This window comes from Cryptotermes secundus, unplaced genomic scaffold (assembly GCF_002891405.2).
Source record: "Cryptotermes secundus unplaced genomic scaffold, Csec_1.0 scaffold22, whole genome shotgun sequence".
NCBI classification, from domain to species: Eukaryota; Metazoa; Arthropoda; class Insecta; order Blattodea; family Kalotermitidae; genus Cryptotermes; species Cryptotermes secundus.
This window is the reverse complement of record NW_019742961.1, coordinates 4235353-4252204: the sequence shown is the minus strand read 5'-3', so window position 1 is coordinate 4252204 and position 16852 is coordinate 4235353. Positions and strand designations below refer to the sequence as shown.

Genomic DNA, 16852 nt, shown 5'->3' with positions numbered 1-16852 from the left:
GTTTTCTCCGAGTACTTCGGTTTCTCCTCCCAATCCTCATTCCACCAATTGCTCCACAATCACCCTCACCTATCATCTGGGGCTGGTACAATAGACCAGAAGTGGCCGCAGTGTCTAAGGCTTGAACTGTCCACTAAAACACGGGGAAGGTAGGTCTGAATCCCACTTGGAGGATGGACATATTTTGCATTTTCTGTATTTGCATTATCTTTTGAAGGCAGAGGCTGTGACGGGCCGATCCCCCATCTAAAGAGTCCTATCAAGCGTCTATAAGACTCCTAATTTCAGAAGTTAATATTCGTAATTAATAAGGAAGTCGTCAGGCCTGTTTCAAATCGAAGATTTTCTGACTTGAAACAGACCCAAGACCTTAATGCGCAAGTTAGTAGAAGAGGAATATAATGCTAGAATGTACATAATATATTGTGTTGATCCCATCAAAAGATATCCTTTTTTAATTTGTATGCAGAACATGCCAGTTTTTCCAGTTGCCTGTCCTCGATAATATTACTTCAGGTCGACAACACAGAGGGAGTGGTAAGTTTGGTCATTTCCGTGAGGCACTCCTATATTTTCAACACATTTATCCTTGTTGCATTATGCCTACCACGCAACAAAACAGCTTTCAGACAACGTGAAATCTTTTGACCTACAAAATGAGACAAATCGCCCTTCACTTGGATATAAAATGTTGTTTCTCTCTCTCCTGTATACAGGAAGATTTCTGTAACAAAAATTAAAATCGCGAGATATCGAAAAACACGGAACAGAAAGTTTCAAGTAGGAAGGTTGGTCGCAACAACAGCAATAAATTGGAATTACATTAAAATAGAAGTTCTGGGAAGAACTACGCGCCTACTTTATTTTGATACAAGTACCGCATAGAAAACGTCGAAAAAATCTTCGTTTCCGCGGGAAAGCGTTTATCGAGCCGTTGCCTAGCACCGATAGGGAGATACACACACTTAACCATAGACTCTCCTTTGATACGAGAAGGACTGCATGGAAAACGACGCATCAAACAATTCTTCTGTTATTGCGTGTATTCGTTGCCGCAAGAAAGTTTTCTCCAAATTTCTGCCTACCAACGGTACACATATAGACATACACACTGATGGGTGTGATTTGCGAAGTACGCCTCTGAGATGGGCTCAGGTTCCATGATGTACATACGAAGTTTCATAAAGATTCGTTCAGGCATTCTGAATTTGCAAGGGGATACACAATTTTAGAAACACAGACATGAATAGAGCAAGATAATCTCATAAGCCTACATTTCACATTTTTTCAAAATGTGAAATGTAGGCTCATGAAAAATATTGCAGGGGATATTTACTTTTATTCAGCTGCCAAACTTTTGTCTTCCGGTCTCTTATCTTAGCAAAATTGGAAGGGAATGTACACAGCAGTTGCCAACGACGTTCTTTGTAACTTATTATTTTGATTTTGTAATATAAAGAAAGAAACGCATACTAGTGAAATTCTACCATATCGAATTTCAATTAAATCTCTGAAAATGTTTACAGGATATATGCTTCATTATGGACCAGCGCGACTGAAAATCGAATATGGCAGAAAATGATTCGGGACGACTTCTATTCTGAATGTCAACAACATCCATGAAACTGTTTATGTAATATGTGGAAAAGTCCATTTATAGTCTTACGCAAATCAGGCTTTATTAAGGAGCAGTATGGCTAAAAATAGAAATGCCTAATAACTTCTTCCGAGAGTTTTTATGTGGAATTTAAAAAGATCCTGTAGAAGGGATAATGTGATATAGAAAAAGAATCCAATTATGGTCTTGTGTGAACCAGACTTTGTTATGGATCTCTCTTGCTCCCACTTTGGAGTACAGAACTGATTTCTCAGTTTCTTGATCATTTTACTGACGGTAGGACTCCTTGGGCGGTGATCAGCTCGTCGCAATGCCTCTACCTAAACACATGACAACACAAACACAGGAAAACGCTCGCACGCGCACACACACCAAACATTCATGCCATGAGTGGGATTCGAACCCACGATCCTGGCTTCCGAGTGAGCGAAGACAGACCGCTCGGCTACTGTAAGCGGCTTTCTTATGGATCAATGTGGCTCGAAATCTGAATTGATTGAAAATATTTAGTGAAAATTTCTCAAGTAGTTACTATAGGATTCTGACGATGGTGTATAACACACTGATATGTTGGGTTTTTGGACTTTATCCATCGTCCTGGTTTTTCTTTGTTATTTTAAAAACCAGGACGATGGATAAAGTCCAAAAACCCAACATATCAGTGAAAATTTCTCATATTGATTTTCAACAATATCTGTGAAATGGTTTATAGAAAACACGGAGAAGACTATTTAAAACCTCACATAAACGCAACTACAATTGGAAACAACAAGCTGAAAATCGAATTTCCCAACAATGCTTGGGAGAAGTTTCCCACGTTGGATTTCAACAGTATCTGTGGAGCAGGTTATCGGAGAAATGATATAATGATACAAATTCCGTCCCAAGTGCAAACAATATATTATGTGTCCTTGATCTTGCTCCTTTACATTACATGTTTCGGCCTCAGACGGCCATCATCAGGTGTATAACACTCACGTTGCTGTCACACTGCACCCAGCTCAAAATTTAACATTTAAAAACACTTTCCTTGTTATTATCAACATCTACTTCGTTGATATCTGTCTGGATGTAGATCACTTTACACACGTTAATTCTGACGTACATGTAGTAGCACTATAAAATCTTTAGTTCTAATTTTAAAATCCTTTAAAATTTTATCGGATACATGGAAAAGTCCATATAGAGCCTTATACGTATAGTACACGTATAAACCAGGCTCTATTATCGTCCGATATCACTGAAAACTGGAATTGCCTGAAAACTTCTAGTGAAAGTCCCTTGCTTCTAATTTGAAGAACACCTGTCCAATGGTTTAGTCGCTGATTCTATGTCACAAACAGAAGGATAGACGGACAGACAAACGTCACCTTTACATAAGATTTTCTGTTTCTACTTTGTAAGGTATGTCTAAAAACGTAAATGTTAAATTTACAGAACTGTAACGTCACATTTTCTTTTCATGTGTGTGAAACGCGGATTATCGCATGAAGGGAAGAACGTGAGATAATGGCATTAGGAATAGTCAGCTGAGAATATTTGGACGTAAGACAGAGGAACGAATAGAAATCTGATGAGAAGGATTAAACGAGGAACTTCATAATTTCCAAACATACTACCTATTAATACTATTTGCCTGTATATGGCTCTACAGCCCTTGTGGACCTTGGCAGCTTTTTCAGTTTTTTAATCTATACACAGTCGGTAGAACTCCTTGGACGGGGGATCAGCAGGTCGCAAGGCCGCTACCTACACACATTACAACACAAACACAGAATAAACGCACACAGACTCCATGCCTTGAGTGTGATTCGAGCCCACGACCTCAGTGTTCCAACAGGCGAAGAAAGTTCAAGCCTCTGACGACGCGGCCACAGTGTTCGGCACCAAATGCTAGTAGAGTAATTCAATTCAGGAAGGTGAGATGTACATGACGAAAGGTGAAAAATTCCCATAAAACTCTGACTAAAAAGATACAACCGGAAGGGTAGAGACTTTATGCTAAATCTAGGCATATATGGGATAATCTGCAAGGAGCAGGGTGGGTATGAACTGCATTCATCTGGCTCAGTACAGGGACTAGTGGCGGGCTCTTGTGAGTGCGGTAAGGAATCTTCAGGACTTCTCGAGGATCCTAGTGATTACTAACTTCTCAAGGACTCAATTCCATGTAGATAATTATATAAGAATATAATATTTAATCTTTGTGATCCTGTTTAATAAGATGAATGTCCAGGAAGGATATTATTGTGACGTACATATCAAAGTACATCAATTACTTAGTTGTTTTGATTTCTGGACTTGTCGTTTCTTCGCCTCCTTGCGACATGTTTGACATCTGTGATCTATATGTTTTTACTTTAGGTAACAAACATTTTTAATGATTCCTTTCTGTTGTTTTAGTGGACTGGAATACAAAATACGGCATAATGTGTCTATGACACATACAGGAATGAAGTTTGTGAATCACGGGAGGGGTCGGCAAACTGCGGTCCCAGACCATGAGACATTGCAGTCTGCACTCTTCTATGTTCGGTTGTTTCTTACTGTGGGAAACGGTAAAAATATTTGTAATCAAACTGCCTGCTGACATACATACATAGGACATATTTATCGCGTACAGTGGCGTGTGTTATCAAAAAACTCTGAAATTACAAACACAAATTTTAAAGAGAGGCCTACGCTTTGTTTCTTTCCGTTAGGATTTGTATCACCTAAGTGTAACCGGTAATTTTTATTTGACTGTTTAATTAAGCTCTCAGTATCAGCATCGATGATAAGATGGTTAATAAACGTGGAGCAGTCTGTGAAATGAAAACTTGCAGGGGAAGCCATAGTACTTCGGGAAAATCTGCCTCAGTGCTACATTGTCTGTCGGAAATCCCACGTGACCTAATCTGGGTTCGCATCCGGGCCTCCGTTGTGGGAGCCGGCGACGAACTGCCCAGCTATGGTACTGTCTCCACAATTCGTTAACTGCTGTGACTCACCATATGACTGTTGGTATGACTGTAAATTATTTCTAACTGAAAATAACGAAAACTGTTTGAAACGTTGATATTATATTTAAACATTTAAATAAATTACAAATGCATATAATGTTACAATATTATAATATAATATTTCTATACCGTGTGCATTTTCAGTCAAACTTCTTGATTCTAGTCCGCAAGCTGACTATACCGACCGAGCGACCGCCGCTTGTCGGCGAAGTTAGTGCCAACTTTTTCGGATTGAGGATGTCGCGTGGTCAGCGCAACTGATCCCCACAGCCGTTAATCTCGGTTTTCTAGACCGTAGCCGCTATTTCCTTGAAAATGTTCCTCAATTATCCTCAAGAGGCTCAGTGGACCCCGTTCCAGACCCATTACTTCTCAGAAAATCTGGTAGCGCCGGGAATCGAACCCGGACTTCTGTTACGATCTGGTAATATAATCCAGTAGCAGACATACCGTTATTTGTTTTTAAAGAGTATATACCAATGTATTTAATGTTCCTGACAGATACACTCGTGTTACTTTCAACAGAGCCCAATTCCCTTAGAGTCAAAACTGCATTGGAACAATTAGTGCAATTTTGTAGCAATTTTATTGAAACAGTCTTCTATTTTTATCAGTTAAATAGATCTATTGTACGGGTTAGACAATGCATACCGGGTTAGATCGGCCTGAGCCTTAACCTGACAACTCGGTTTCCGTCTATTGCCAGGGATAAGTAGGCTAGGAGCTGAATCACCACTCGTCATGCCTCTTCATCTCATGATTAGCAATTAAGCACATTGATATCTTTATTTGTTATAGTACGAGTGAGTAAATTTTTGTAATGACTGTTTTTGTCAATACTGACAAAAATTTAAACGTAAGAACAGTAAAAAATTAATTGTTTTCGTAGGATATGGAAGCTAGCAATAGGTACCGCCATGAAAAAAATATGAATTTTCGAAACCCTGAAGAGGCAGTCAATTGTATCATAAAATTATAAGATAAAAGGGTCCTATCTTCTGGGATATAACGCCGTGTAGTCCGTTGAAAGCTAGCCGACGTTTCGGAGGAACATAAAGATCTACTTGGCACTTGCTTGCACGCTGGTTTCTTGTTTGGCTTATACTTCGAACCTGAAGATGGAAGCGACATATTTCTCCGAAACGTTGGTTGACTTTCAACGGGCTACATGGAGTATCCCGGAAAGCAACACTCTTCAAAACCGCCGCTGTGAGATCAGATCCTTCAAATTGTAACAAAGTCTGGATTTGCAAGTTGTCACGGAGGTGGCTATGGAAAAGTAGGTCCACTATCTCCTTAAATCGTACTGTTCGACCAGCTAAACAGGAGAACGGACCACCCCCTCTAACCATTTATCCAATCACAAGAACAGACAGAAACTTTTTTTTTCCATACTTAGAGAGTTTCGTGGGGATATATGTATACAAAGAAGCACCATAACATGGCCGCCTAATATAATAAAGTACGGAACGCCCACATACAGAGTTGAGTTTCTGTAAGTATTGTTAATCCTATTACATCACACGCTCACTAAACGACCTTTGTTTTTGTTTTGCCTCTTCTAAAGGAGTTATACAGCATATTACGTCACTAACAACGTGTGCTATAAATTCTCTGTAACAGCTATTTTAGGAAATATTTTTATAATTTGTTTTTTACATCCAATATTATGTACAATTAAACTTTTTATTGTGGTTGCAAACTTGCACCTGCCGTTAGTCGCAGATGGTCAGATATCTTTTTAATCTTTATTTAGCTTTATCCTTTCGTTTTAATGTTTTGTTTTCCTTCCTGTCTATCTGCAGCTCCACCCACAGCGCTTAATTTAAACCAGTCACAGATGATCACAAGGAAGAGAAGGGGAAGTAGTGGGATAACCAAAAAGGAGGAAGAAGAAAATGAAACATCCTTAAAATCATCTTCTCCTTGGTATGAGTGCAGTAAGCGTACGCTACGCCAACTTCAATATCGCCGCTTGAATCGTGCGTATCTCTGATTCCGCTCAGGCACCAATGCGATGGAACAGGAACGGGTTCTACGCTGCACCAGCCTCAACAGCAGCCGTAGCCTTTCCTTGAAACTTTCTGGCGGCAGTGTGCAACACATACGCGACCCCTTACTACAGGCAGCCAGTGATGTCGCCATCATTAGTCATCAACCGAAAGCTGACGAATCCAGTGACGTTATACACAATGAGAATCATGTTAGGCAATCAGAAAACTCATTTCTGTTACTGAACGGTAAAGCAGGATATGAGGACATATCAGTCTGCGTCGGTACTTTAGTGAGACCAGCACCAACGCCACGCGATGCTGGCAAGTCCGCTACATCTGCTGCAGCTTATGCGGTGGCCAGAGGCTTGTTATCGCAGTTCCAAGACTCTACTAAGGATCTGAATAAGATATTGAGTTCAGCGGATACTGTGAACGGGTTTCTGTGCGTGAACACGTCATCAGATCGTAACCATTTAATTCTGAGGAGTAATTCGTCACCATCAGAAGACTTAATACACAATCCACCATCCACGGAAGACGTGAAAGAACTGTTGCCAATTCATTTCAGTGGAGTCGGAACTTCGTCCTTAGTGAATCAAGACATATCAACGTGTGCTGAATTCGTGAACGGGCTCTCGTCTATTTCAAAATCTCCGACGCCTCAGGGTTCGGTTTTCCCTAGCAACAGTACCAGCAACTGTGAAACGGTAGCAGACGAGTCTTTTCTTACAGTCAACAGCGAGCTTTCATCCTCTCCTGAGGCAACGCTTGAAGATTTACCAGCTTTGCTTTGCAGTTTCCTCTTCGGCTCTCCGGAGTCCGTTACTTCTTGTGACACCGTTGTCACGACTCTAGAGGAGGACCCGCAGATCAGGTGTAAGAATGGAAGTATGGACTTTATGTTATCTCCATCAGCCAGTGACGTCACACAGCTACAGCCGTACGATAACGAAGAGAGGAGCTGTGAGATTCTCGAAGCTTCGCCATCGAAACGTGACGCAGAAAATGTTAGTGGGCAAGAAATTAGTACAAGGGATGTTGGGGAAGAGAGCGATGAAGGAGGTTCAAAAGTGTACAAGGAATGTAATACCGAACCGTGTGTTGAAAATATATCCACAACTGCTTCAACAGCGAGAGAAAAAACGTGCAGAAATAGGACAAAGTGCCGAATGTCCAGTTGTACCAATAGCCGTGGTAAGGAAATGCAACGAGGTATATCAGAGGAGAGCGGTTACCAGACTAGTTCCGAGAACTGTGTGACGTCGGGCGTGGAGACATCTTCGGCAAGTAAAAGTACAAGCGAGGAAAATGACAAAACAGGAGATAGGGGTAGTGAGGATGACGAGAAGGGTACGAACGAAGACCTGGTACTTGTCCCATCTGGTGAGTAAGACCACATTACCATGGCTGTGAAGTGCTTTTTTTAACGTACAAGCTAGGGGTTCAGTTATTTTTATTTAGGTACATCTACTTCTGGACTAATTCTGTGTTACAGCTTCAATTAACAAATAATAATATAAATTAAAATACATAAGACTGCAATTTTACCTATTGCTTTACATTGATGTGGAACATCATCTCTTATATTATGAGAATAACATAGGTTGGGGATGTCTGATAACAGGGTGCTGAGGAGAATGTTTGGACCTAAAAGGCAGGAAGTAGCCTAATAGAAAACTGGGAAAAAACGCATAAAGAGGAACTTCATAATTCGCAGTTAAGATGAACAGAGCATGTAGCATACATGGGAGCTATAGGAAATTCATACAGAATTTTAGTCTGAAAAGCTGAAGGGAAGAGAGTTACCTGGCGTACTTAGAAGGGTATTATTAAACCAAACTGGAAAGAATAAATACAACATGAACACAGTGACTGGTTTCATCTAATTCAGAAGAGGGACCAATTGCGACTTTTTGTGGGCACGGTAATGAAACTTCGGATTCCATAAAAGTGGGAGACATTTTTTATCATTTGAGAAAGTATTAGATTCTCAAAGAGGGCTATGCTGCATGAAGTTAGTTAAAAATGAAGTCTTCTGAATACTACACTTTTCCTCACTAAACTGCACCAAACCTCTATGGCTTATGAAGAACAGAACATATACTGTTATGGAATAGGTTAACTAAATTTCTCCCACAATCCTGGAAGTTACTCCTTCACAACATTCTCAAAATGTGTAGCACAATAATATAGCACAGCAATTTCAGTACCTGAGAGAAACCAATAATCATCTAATGCTGATATGAACCAATTCATTTCCAACTCCTAGTTCGTCTTTGAAAGTGGTTACTCGCATGTTAACATTGGTATTAAATTTTTAGTAATCACCCCATGATGGAGTCAATAATTATGCATAGGTAGATCTACACTGATGGTATTTCTTACTGATAACAATTTAGAAATTCACTGATTTTACTAGAAGGTTCTTCTAAGTCTTACACATTCGGTAGGACTCCTTGGGCGGGTGATCAGCTGGTCGCAAGGCCTCTACCTGTATACAAACAAAGAAAAACGCACACACACACACACACAAACTAAACATCCATGCCCTGAGTAGGATTCGAACCCACGATCCCGGTTTCCAAGCGAGCGAAGATAGTACATGCCTTAGACCGCTCGGCTACCGTGACCGGCCTTATAAACCTTTACAAGTAGTAAATTTTGAAGTTATCTGGCACATCTCTGCTATATTACACATTAGAAAAGCCTATGCCAGTGCTGACCTTAAGGCAGGTTCCAGCATTACCAAGAATCATGGTTATGTAACAACATTCAATCCACACGTCATTCTGTATGGAAACAAAGAACATCATGTCTTGAGGATTCTGCTGCACGCTGAGTTAGTCATGAGAATGGCAATTGAAAAGCAAAATGAAACAAGACCAGTCTGTGGCTGGCAGACGTATGACGTAACTTCCAAACGTTCAATGTTCCAGGACTCAGGATTCTTTTTGTGAGTGTGACATCATATCAATTCTAGGAGGTCTCCAGTGCGACATCTCTGATACAATCCATCCATAACATAGTTCATGTTATAAGCCCGTATACTTTATGCTGAGTTATGCAGAAGACAGTCTATACCACAAATTGCGATTAATAAAAATAATAAGAGCCTTGCGTGGCATCTTCTTTTCCAGTAACCAGAAAATTGAGGGTGTAATTATTTACTCGGTAGAGAGTTCAGCTCGAGGTCCATGACTACCAACCTGTTGTGAGTCAGATAATGTCACAAGTCAGCTTCTGAGAAATACTTTCTCTGAGGAGATCACGAGGTTCTGCGTAACGGCCCCACCAGACATTGTAACATTTCCAGTGATAGTCAAACTGTATGCATCATTGGCTGTGTGGGTGTACACTGAAGGGTAGCCCTATAGAAGCTTCCTCATTTCTTGAAATTGATATCATCAAGTACATAGTTTCGTTGGCGTATGTCCTTTGTCCAAAATATTTCTGAGAGTTCACGGTACCTTTAGTAGGCAGCCTTACAGAAGGAAAGTCCTAAGTGTCCAGTGACATTCCCGGTCATTTGGTATCCATCGTGTGATGAGAATAGAATCTAGTAGCTATCTAATTACGAGGCGAAATCTATTTCTCTCTCTGATGGTGGCACATATCAGGGACTCTTCTGACGCACTTTAGTGGAGGACAGGCCTATACAGTTTTCCTGATTTCCTGATACTGATTGTATCCAACTCTATATCAACCTCTTTACTTGCGTCAATTAAAGTTTGTGTGTTTTCCTTTATGGTATCTACATTATCACCCAGTAGATTCACATGATCAGCATAGACCAACAGCTGATGTGTCCCATTTAATTTCGGTCCCACCTGGTTTTACTGGACCTTCCTAATGACATATTCTAAAGCAAAGTTGAAAAGGAGTAGCTATACAGCATCTCCTTGTTTTAGCTCATTGTGGAAAGGAAAATTATCAGACAAATATTTACCTATACGGGTTTTACTATACGTTTCGTTTAAACACATTTTAATCAGTCTAACTAGTTTCATGGGTAAACCAAACTCTATGAGAATATAGTACAATACTTTCCTCCTGACTGAATCATAGGCTTTCTTGAAGTCTACGAACAGCTGATGTACTGTCTCATTGTACTCACATTTTTTTCTCCAATATCTGACGAATGCAAAAGATCTGATCTGTAGTTGATCTGTTACATTGAAACCGACACTGATCATACCCAATAATTTCATCAATATATGGACTTAACCTTGAGAGAAGAATAATGGTCAACATTTTATATGAAGTCGATAGCGGTGATATGCCACGATAATTACTACAGTCAGTTTTATCGCCCTTCTTGTGCACTGGTACAATAATAAACTCCTTCCATTCATCAGGCAAGTTTTCCTTATTCTAAATAGAATTAATTAGCTTATGGACTAGGAGTTAACTGGATATATTAATTCCAGTTCTCATGTCCTGCGATTTATCCTCTTGCGGCTGTTAATATATAGTTTACTGCACAGCTATATGTCAGTTTAAACTGTTTGTTTAAAATGTGATCTCTATTTCACAACCGTGTCACTTGTTTGTTTAATTATTTACTCGTATTTATTTAACGATACTGTTGTTAGCTCAGAATATAACGTGAATTAGAAGGTTATGTAGTGGCAAATGTGTGAATGGAAGCGGTCCTTGCCTAATTTGAGGTGATATTCTGGCGTTTATCCGAAGGGACTATAAGAAGTCACGAAAGCATCAGCCAGCATAGCCGCATCTGAACCAGAACTCCCCCGGATACAGAACAGGAGCGCTATCCGCTAGACCCCAATATTCGGTTATTTCAGATACTGAAGACGCTGTAAGGCCCTCAAGCACAGAATATGTCGATTTCTACGCCAACTCAAGTGTGCCCAAAATATTTCGATGCGTGCAACCCAAATCAATACGTTTTTAAACTAATGTCCACAGACCCTGCAGAATGGAACGCAGGCCATGTAAGGTCGTGGCTGAAATGGTCAGCACGACAGTTTAGTCTGAATCCTGAGCCAGATGCTGACAAGTTCCCTACTTCGGGTGCTGAGTTGCTGGAGCTGTCGAGGGCTGAATTCGAGACTAAGGCAGGGTCTGCGCGAGCGGGCCGGCTCCTAGCTATCCACCTCGCACATCTCCGACACAGTGTGACGGGGAGAAGCACCAGTCCTCTGCAGGATCACGTCGACTTGGACGGCGAGGACGAACAAGGTAAGTGCACAGAAAATCAGAAACCTTCCACCTGCTTGTCTCCCTTCCCACTTGGAACACAGTTTCTGAAAGAAATCTGCCCAGATATTTCACTTTAAAGCTTTTGTTTCCCCACATCAAATAGCTGAACAGAACTCTCAGGCAGTTCTCCATGCTAGGAAGTAAAAATGACCATATAAATTTGGTTATGAATACCGTTTCAAAATTCCTGTTCTCTTTCAGAATTTGATCATAAGTTAAGCAGGAAACTACATCTCAGATTTTATGTAGTAGAGTTAATTCCAGTTGAAGACATGCCTCAGGGCCAGATTTATAATTTGTTGGGGGGCTCCGAGGTAATCAAAATGTGGCTGCCTCTATAAGTAAGAATAAACTTAGGTTATGACATTTCTTTCATTCTTATTTCTTATAATAACAAAATATACAAGCTAACTTTTCGTGAGAGAAAAGAAGCAAATGTCTCTGCGAAACCTGTGGGGTTTCTTCTGCATTGTGAAGACCCCTGGGCTACCGCTCCCGTCCCTCACCTTAGATCCAGCCCTGGAAAGCCCTATCTCTATACAGAAGACCCAAATTTGGGGAATGACAGCGGTGAATAGGACGGCTGTTGGCAGCGAAATTGTATAAAATTCAATTTAAAATGTTCGCATTATTACGAATAACAAACAGCGAAGGAAGCTGCCAACGGTTGTGCCTCTGTGAACTAACTATTTGGTGTCAGGTTGTGTTCTTCTGGGTTGTAACGCCTTTCGGCCACATTCAGTGCAGATCTTGCACATTTTTCGAAGAATGTATGGAAAACAAGAAAAATACTTTATATATCCGAGGCAGAAAACCGAAGATTTCTCGAATTTGGGTTGCCTACAAATATCAATTGTGAATATTCTTTTTGAGAGGGTTGTAGAAGAAGAGAAGGAATCGCACATAATCCTTTCCTGGAAGTCTGGAATTCGATTATTCTGACTTTTTTTTAATTCGCTTAGTGGTGGGTGGAGTCCAACTGGGTCCACTCGGCATGGCAGCCACTGATTGGTCTATTGTACCTGCCCCGGGTGATTATGATGATGGAGAATTTGGTGGAAAAAAGATTGACAGGGGAAACCGAAGTACTCGGAGAGAACCCGCCCCAGCGCCACCTTGTTCACCATAAATCCCACTTGACCAGACCCGGGATTGAACCATGGCCGCCGCAGTTGGAAGCCAGCGACTAAACGCTTGAGCTAAGGCGCGGCCTAGTCTGGAATTTCTCATCAACTGTAGCAATATCTCTCAAGGTGATCTATTTAATGATGAATGTACCAACTGTCTGATAGGCTAAGCCAGATGTCGACGAGCAATGGCGTTTGCTTGCGATATTGAAGTTGAAAAGTGATAACGTGGGTGACACGTGGCCCTCATTACCGAAGTGTGCAGGCTTTACTCACGACGTGGCTAAATGAACAAAGCTGAGATCTCATGCTAGTTGGTATTACCCTGCGCGCACACATAGAAACTAGGCTGCATATACTGTACCGAATAAAGACATTAGACTAAACCCAGTTACTATACCATGTAGAAACATACAGATAAAATCTTCAAGTAAGTCGTTCATACTTCTGTGTGTCCGTGACATAAGTCGATGTTTTCTATCTGGCAATAAACAAAATTGAAAAGGATGAAATCCATAAAAAAGAACTCCATGGTTTTAGTCCGACCGAGCGACCGCCGCCTGTCGGTGAAGTTAGTGCCAACTATGGCGGATAGAGGGTGTCACGTGGTCAGCACAACGAATCCCCACGGCCGTTAATTTCGGTTTTCTAGACCGGAGCCGCTACTTTTCCATTCAACTAGCTCCACAATTATCCTCACAAGGCTGAGTGGACCTCGTTCCAGACCCACTACTTCTCAGAAAATATGGTAGTTTCGGGAATCGAACCCGGGACCTCTGACCATTAGGCCATAGAGGCAGTCGAAATCCATTATTACCCGAAATTACCAGAGGTTTTGTTTGAGGTCTATTAAGCTTATGTATAAAAGCGAAAAATGAAATGCCAGAAAAAATAGTCTATCATGTCGAATGTCAACAAAAACCCTGGAAGAGTTTGTGAGATAGGCCTATATGGAAAATTCAATTTATGTACATATATATAGTAGGCTTTTTCATACATCACTGTGGCTGGAAATCTAAATTCCCGACAATTTTTTAAATCTTCCATACTAAATTTCAACAAAATTTGTGGATCGGTTTAAGGGATATAGTAAGTGCTCGCTTAACATGGCCCCATTTAACGTTGTTTCACGTTGCGCTGATATTTTCAAACCAGAGCTCGACACAGCGCCGTGTTCAACCCACATTTTAAGAAAATGGTCGAAGGGGTGGGTTTAATGTTGACGAGACAGGGCCACCACCCACCCCTTGCTCTCTTCACTTTCGGCCATCCATGAATACAGTACATCATAACAAAGCTGATCACATTGGCCGCGCGGTCTAAGGCATGAATTGTCTTCGCCCGCTCGAACACTGGGGGTCATCGATTCGAATCCCACTCGATGTCTGTTTAAGTTTTACTGTGTTTGAGTTCTGTATGTAGGTAGCAGGCTTGCGACGGGCTGATCCCCCGTCCAAAGAGTTCTACCGATTGTGTATAGGATTAAGAAACTGAAAACCTGCCGAAGTCCAAAGGGCTGTTGAGCCATAGAGAGAGAACATTAATGTAGTTTATAATTCCATATGTTTATAGAACAGATTATACAAGTATTTAAAGCCTTATTCATATTGTGTATATTGTAATATATGTTACGGGGGCGAAAAAAGAAAAGCAAAGAAAAGTAACCTACTTGTTTCTGTTTCTTATGGTAAAAACAAATCCGCTTAACCTCGTTTCTCGTAATGTTCCAGTGAAAAGGAACGTATCAAGAACGTTAAACGACGATTTACTGCATATGGAAAAGGCCTCTTATGGCACTACATAAACTAGGCTTTATTAGAGATCAATAAGGCTGAAAACGGGCATTGCTCGACAAATTTTAATGACAGTCTTCCATGCAGAGCTCGAAGAAAATGTGTCAGCAGTATAAAGCTGATAGAGGGTGGCGGGCGGACATGCAGACAGAAACATCTGACTGCTACATAACACGTCCCTTTTTGATTTTCAAAGAAAGTCTAAAATCGTGAAATCACGAAAACAAAACCAATGTACCAACTTCAGAACAAAATAATAATAAGCTAAGTGAAAAGAAGAGAAAGCAATAGCAACAATGACGGAAGGTAAATAGAATCTAAAAGTTTGTGAAGAGAGCATATTAATAAAATTATTGAATGTTATTGACAGTATTCACCGTCCCGTTTTTGATAAAAAAACGTTTCGGAGACTGGACTTTGTTTCTGTCCTCAGGTAAAAGTCTACTCGGTTAGGCCCAATCGATAGAGTTAGTCCCTGTCTCTAGACGGAAATGTGTACTCCGCTGGACGTAATATGATTTTGTTCTTTGCTATATTGTCTACCTCAGTGGACTTGGTTCTTACAAAAATACTTCACCTAACATTATATTTCCTTGTATCTCCTTATGCATTGTCCATATAGAAAAATGCAATTTTAAACAAAAGTTCTTATTCACCAGTTTTCCTTGTACATTGTTTTCGTCATACGTCAATGGCGACGTACATTGCAGTCTAATCCAGTTCATGAAATCTTCTAATCATTTCCTTAAATAGCAGGTACGACTATGTAACTCCATAAAAATTGATAATCTGTTGTGTCCCTGTATTGCCGGTAACTGCATTGCGTACGTGACCTAAATATTACTATCGTTTTATTTTTCTATTCTGTCAGAGATGCTACCTCATAACAGAGTCCTCTGCTCCTGATGAATTTAAAGAAATCTGAACATTTTTTTTTTATTTCTAGTGGGGTGGGGCTAAGTCCCTTGTACTGCGGCCACTTCTGGGCTATTGTACCAGCCCCAGATGATAGGTGAGTGTGATTGTGGAGCAATGAAGATTTACAGGGGAAACCGAAGTACTCGGAAAAAACCTGCCCCAGCGCCACTTTGTCCACCACACATCCCACTTGACCAGACCCGGGATCGAACCCGGGCCGCCGCGGTGGGAAGCCAGCGACTAACCGCTTGAGCTATGGCGCGGCCTATCTGAACATTACAAGTCTGTGTCCAAGTCACATTGCGACTGACGGTCGGTCAGTCAGTCAGTAGGTCTTGGTAACGAGCCATTTATTACTATTTGGCATTTGCGGTCTTCTTTCTGTGTGGCGCCCTCTCTGATGAGAGGACGGGTCTGTCTTTTGTATACGCTGCTGATCCTTGCCAGCGCAGTCTTTCTCGGGTCCGAGTCCCTTGGGACTTGCGACCACATTTTACTGTCTCAGATTTGAGACTTCCCTTTTCGTCGCCTCTTACGACTCGCAGGGTCGCGGTGGAGGTATTCGACCCCGCCTCCACACGAGTACCAGGCCTATTTATATTATATAAATATTATATATTATATATACGTATATTACAAGACATTCCTTCTGGCGTATTTATTTCAAGCAAATGTCGTGCAGAAGTAATTTTGAATTATGCTAATGCAAGTAGATTTATCGTTGGTATGTGAATATAAAAACTGTGAAGTAGGCATCTGTGTTTCATTTGCTATTGCTCTCCAATTAAATTCTATTTGATGTCCTCATATGTTTTACAACTGAGTACATGTTTCAGAATATGAGTGAAACTAATAAGCTACATCTTTAAGAACTGCAATTTGATTTCCCATTGTTGAGATATAGTAGTTTCGGCGACTCTAAGTAACAAGTTAAATATTTTCGAAATAACAGAAAGTGATGCCTACGTAGGGGTGTTAGCGTTATAAGTGCTGGCATACACAAAGTTATTTTCAGTGGAATCGTTAACTGTTTTTCGGAGACTGGACTGTCACCGTCCCCAGGCAGCGTGTTCAATTGGGTCCAATCGATAGAGCTAGTCCTTGTCTCCGGACGTTTCGGAGACAGAGTCCAGTTCCAAAACATTTTTAAATAAAAAGAGGACGATCGATAATGTCC

The 16852-nt window shown here is 40.8% G+C and overlaps 2 protein-coding genes across 5 annotated transcripts in view; one reads left to right on the top strand and one right to left on the bottom strand.

The window, feature by feature from the left end:
* The window catches only part of LOC111873404 (etoposide-induced protein 2.4 homolog), an 80072-nt gene that overhangs the window by 58797 nt on the left and 4423 nt on the right, over positions 1 to 16852 (bottom strand). The gene's annotated exons all lie outside the window — the stretch shown is intronic.
* The window catches only part of LOC111873387, a 42273-nt gene continuing 32007 nt past the window's right edge, over positions 6587 to 16852 (top strand). Inside the window, exons 1-2 of the mRNA XM_033755077.1 lie at positions 6587 to 7997; positions 11544 to 11816. Of these exons, the coding sequence (XP_033610968.1) occupies positions 6638 to 7997; positions 11544 to 11816 (1633 nt within the window). The 5' untranslated portion in view covers positions 6587 to 6637. The remainder of the gene's footprint in view (positions 7998 to 11543; positions 11817 to 16852) is intronic.